This window comes from Penaeus vannamei, chromosome 24, assembly GCF_042767895.1.
Source record: "Penaeus vannamei isolate JL-2024 chromosome 24, ASM4276789v1, whole genome shotgun sequence".
Classification (NCBI taxonomy): Eukaryota; Metazoa; Arthropoda; class Malacostraca; order Decapoda; family Penaeidae; genus Penaeus; species Penaeus vannamei.
The window spans coordinates 11,112,798-11,117,797 of NC_091572.1; the positions used below are offsets into that span (position 1 = coordinate 11,112,798).

Consider the following 5,000-nt stretch of genomic DNA (forward strand, 5'->3'; position numbering starts at 1 on the left):
GCATCCTTGCCACCAATCCACTCCTGTGCCCACACAGTGCGGGTGCTCCGTCTGTGGTTAATCCCACGAGTTTTTCCCAAGGCAGCCCCATCTCATTTACACATCTGGATACCTATTCATACAGATCTTGTCCTGTAGTTGTGCCATGCATAGGACGTAATGCCGGAAACTCCTCTGTTATGCTCAGGCTGGAGTCTACTCCACGGACGAAAATTGACAGCTGGGCAATGCCAGATGTGTCCGTGCTCTCATCCACAGCAAGAGAATATGCGATGAAATCTTTTCCCTTTCTCACAAGCTGTTCTTTTATGTTGGTGGAAAGCTGGTCTACACGTTCAGCAACGGTGTTTCTGCTCAGGCTCACGTTTGAGAAGAGTTGTCTTTTGTCTGGGCACACTGCGTCACAAACTTCAAGCATACAGTTTTTGATAAACACTCCTTCTGAAAAGGGCTGGCCTGATTTTGCGACCTCTTTTGCCACAATAAAGCTAGCCTTGACAGCAGCATCGCTTTGTGATTTGGCATATGTGAACATAGCCTGCCTGGACTTAAGGCCTCGCATTAATTCTTCCACCTTCTGTAGCCTTTGTTCCGTGTCCATATTCTTGTCTTTGTCTGTGTGTTTCTGAGATGTTTGATAGTGCCTCCTAAGATTATATTCTTTCATTACAGCCAAACTTTCTCCACACAGAAGACACACAGGTTTGCCTTTTACCTCCGTGAACATGTTCTCTGCCTCCCACCTGGCTTGAAACCCCCTGTTCTCAGCGTCCACCTTCCGTTTGGCCATTGAGGAGGGGGCAGCTGAAAGTGGATCTCTGCTCTGACTGCTGATGAATAATGAAGCCGCTTGTGCGCTGCAGCGACTTCGCGGGCTGCCGTTGCATTGTGGGGAATGTAGCGCTGGTGCGTGCAAAGCACTAGCGGGCGGCCGTGGCCTGCGGGCCGGGTCTAATAGTAATTAAATGTCATCCAGGGGGCCATAGATAATTAATTCGCGGGCCGGATCTGGCCCGCGGGCCTTGACTTTGACTTATGTGGTGTAAAGTAATAATTTTCCTTGGGGCCTGGAAGGCGATGTGGTATTTTCTACACCGTAGTTTTTTGCTTTACGGACAGTAAATACTCACACATAGTGCACACACACACACACACACACGCACACACACACACAAACACACACACAGACACACACACACACACACAAACACATCTATCGATATACATACACATCTAGATATATTTAGATAAAAATACCTATGATTACACACATAGACCAAAACACACACACAGGGAAACACCCCCACACATCCACATACTTATATGTATATGTATATATATATATATATATATATATATATATATATATATATATATATATATATATATATATATATATATCATAAAATAATCGACTAAGCAACAGAATTATCAAAACCGGAAGCAGTTAACACGTGAGTGACGAAGACATTTTGTGTTGCTGGGCAACTTGACAGCAGTTGAATTCATGTGTGAAAACAGAATGTTTTTTTCGGGCACGTATTGAGGGAGAAAGGAATGGATAACCTAGTCATCACTGGCAAAACAGAAGGAAGAAGAGACAAAGGACCACAAAGACTGATATTCAAGGGGTAGATGGCGAAGAAGTTGCAGAGAACAGATGAAGATCAACCAGCTTGCTGACAATAAGAAATATCTCCAAAGCGTGAAAGCCAAGTATCTCAAACGGCATTTTCAAAAAGAAAAAGACATATACATATCTGTGTGTGTGTGTATGTGTGTGTGTGTGTGTGTGTGTGTGTGTTTATTGCAAGGAGAGAGGGAGAGGGAGGGGGGGGGTTGGTAAGAGGGAGAGACGAACTAGCGAAGGTAAGACAGAATAGCGTAGATAAGAGGTAGGGAGTAATAGAACCAGTAAGAGGATATATATATATATATATATATATATATATATATATATATATATATATATATATATATATATATATATATATGTGTGTGTGTGTGTGTGTGTGTGTGTGTGTGTGTGTGTGTGTGTGTGTGTGTGTGTGTGTGTATGTGTGTGTGTGTGTGTGTGTGTGCGCGTGTGTGTGTGTGTTTGTATCTATATCTATCTATCTATCTATTTATATATATTGTATGTATGTAAGCAGATGTGTATGTGTGTGTGGATATGTATGCAGAAGAGAATGGAAGAGTGAGAATCTCTAAACATATTTTCGCTACAAACTCGCGCTGGGAGTTACGTGTTTTGGTTTAGGTTTTTGCTTAATCATACTCTGAATTTTCAACAAAAAATATATTTATTTACAGCTATACTTGCTTAAGGACCTTCTTATATACAGCACATTTATAAATGAATAGAACTAGCCTGTCTTACTCGCGGTATGAACAGGTTTAGCCCTTCCAGAACAGACAGGAGTAGAGCCAAGGGGCAGAACATGGCCGCGGCGAACCGATCAGCATCCGAATTGCTCGTCAGCGCTCAACAGAAGGCGTACGTGAGGCCCTCGGGGGGGATGCAGTGGAAGGAGATGGACACGGTGGTGGCGGTGTTCTCGACCGTGTCCGTCGTCGTCAAGGTGGTGAAGCTATTGAGGGAGACGAAGAGCTTGCCGGCTTCCTCCTGCTCTGGGACTTCGACGGCCTCGACCTTCTCGCCTTGAGAGGAGTCCAGCAGGACTTCGCGCACGTTGTCGGCGGCCCTGGAGAAGGGATGAGCCGGGTCTTATGCTTTGTCCTACACTAGATTCTAACTCTGGGACCTGGTACTTACTCCGTGTCCGGCAGTGGTCGGTCCTAAGCAACCGATCCTTGTCGCGCCATCGATGTGGTTCACTCGAATGACTGCGAAGCCTTCCTCTAAACAGAATTCCGCCTAAAGACCTTTGATGTTGACTTGATTTTATATCTGTTTCTCCCTTATGCTCTATTCCTCTGAACGATGTGTAAAATGAATTATAGATAACATAATTTTATAACACTAATTATCACTTCCAACATCTGCCTTATACGATTTCCTAACTCTGACCTTTTGTTCTATGGCCTTATGGCAATTAAGGAAAACATGCAACGCCAGCGCTCTTTTCTGAGAGCTGAGTATTACTCACATGAGATTTTCGTTCAAGGCCTTGGCCTCCCTCTTCTTTCGTCCTTGGCACTGTGCATTTTGGCCCACTTGCGTGATGCAGGTCTTGAGGGTCGTGGAAAACAATGTGGTGAAACGGGTCTTGGTCACGTATCCGCCCAGGATCTTTACGGCAGCGGTAGCAGGCTCTGGAATATTTTGTCAAGGAATTATGCTTTATGTAATGCCTTTTTATTTCAGTGATAAATCCTGCTTTGTTTATACTGAATACGTAGAAATTTTGTGATGCTAAAGCTCGATTGTTCATGCACCCCGGCCATCTACTGTAGACGCTCACTTTACCATAATGCAATACAATCATATAGGTGGTAGTATCACAATGAAAACAGTGATTAGTGTATCTCTTAATTTTCTTTCTCTTTCACAACTTTTGTTCAATTCTTTTACTAGTTAGTAAGCACATGGCAGGCAAAAAATCACTTCTCTCTTATACTGAACGACACGTGTTCCTGCTATTTGTAACAAGTTTTGGAAGGACATGTGTATATCTCTCTTCCTCTCTTTCGCTCTCTCTTTCCCTCCCCCCCCCTCTCTCTCTCTCTGTCTCTCTCTCTCTCTCTCTCTCTCTCTCTCTCTCTCTCTCTATCTCTCTCTCTCTCTCTCTCTCTCTCTCTCTCTCTCTCTCTCTCTCTCTCTCTCTCTCTCTCTCTCTCCCCTTCTCTTCCAATTACAAAGAAAAAAAGTAACCATCACACTTTTGTACGCTTGGTTATTCCTCATGTATGTTTCCTGGTGACTCATCGATTCATCAAAAGAAAGGATGTGATGGGGTGGGACTTTAGAAGAGACATTACATCATATGCAGTGTAATGTGTACGTATAAATCTGTCTATCTGTTTGCATGTCTGTGTCTGTATGTATTTATGTATATATCTATGTATGCATGTATGTATGAAATATGCATGTATGTATGTATTGTATGTAAGTATGTACATATGTATAAGGAATCGTCTGTCTACCTATCTGCCTCATTATACGCACACACACACTCGCCCACAAGCATAAGAATGCATTTATCATCCACAGGGATCACATGGCAGCTCATACGGAAACGCAAGTAGTGATCATACATGCAAAGTACATTCTAATTTCTGACAAGGACACGAAATGTATTGTACTAAAAACGAAAAGAAAGAAACTTAAAGACAATCTATGTGTATCATGATAATATGAAACTGAATTCGAATACATTATCAAAATGTTAATCGCACTGAGAAAAAGGAATACGTAAATATACTGAGAAAATGAGATAGATTACAGAAAAAAGGTGAATGCACCACCGTCTATATATACATAATATATATATATATATATATATATATATATATATATATATATATATATATATATATATATATATATATATATATATATATATATATATATATATATATACTCGTATGGAATATCGAAGGGGAATATTGTAATAATCGACAACAAACCGGGGGTTAAACGCATACATGCACACACATGGGAACGCAAAAACACATTTTGCGTTAAAAGGAAAATACAGATATTACCAGACAGAGACAAACACGCGAACGTAAACTAAATAGAAAGAGAGAGAGAGAGAGAGAGAGAGAGAGAGAGAGAGAGAGAGAGAGAGAGAGAGAGAGAGAGAGAGAGAGAGAGAGAGAGAGAGAGAGAGAGAAAGAAAGAAAGAAAGAAAGAAAATATCGGGATGACTGCTCATGTGTGCACCCACACACATACACGCAGAACTCCATTTCACAAAGCCAAATAATACATCAATAATGCGATGCAATACTGCAGCAATTTTGTTAATTACCTGACTCATCCACCAGGGCTGATGAGGCTGTTGCCACCCCGAGCGCCAGCAGCGTCGCAACGA

At 41.8% G+C, this 5,000-nt stretch overlaps 2 protein-coding genes across 2 annotated transcripts in view; both read right to left on the bottom strand.

Annotated features, from left to right (window-relative positions):
* The window catches only part of LOC113813686 (general transcription factor II-I repeat domain-containing protein 2-like), a 1,801-nt gene extending 1,011 nt beyond the window's left edge, over positions 1-790 (bottom strand). The window contains 1 exon segment of the mRNA XM_070138135.1: positions 1-790. This exon segment is cut by the window's left edge and continues 36 nt beyond it. Within this exon segment, the coding sequence (XP_069994236.1) occupies positions 1-790 (790 nt within the window).
* Positions 791-2,291: 1,501 nt separating this feature from the next.
* Positions 2,292-5,000, bottom strand: part of LOC113813677 (uncharacterized) — a 10,127-nt gene continuing 7,418 nt past the window's right edge. The window contains exons 4-6 of the mRNA XM_070138030.1: positions 4,938-5,000; positions 3,111-3,276; positions 2,292-2,705 (exon numbers count right to left, since the gene is read on the bottom strand). The exon at positions 4,938-5,000 is cut by the window's right edge and continues 13 nt beyond it. Of these exons, the coding sequence (XP_069994131.1) occupies positions 2,486-2,705; positions 3,111-3,276; positions 4,938-5,000 (449 nt within the window). The 3' untranslated portion in view covers positions 2,292-2,485. The remainder of the gene's footprint in view (positions 2,706-3,110; positions 3,277-4,937) is intronic.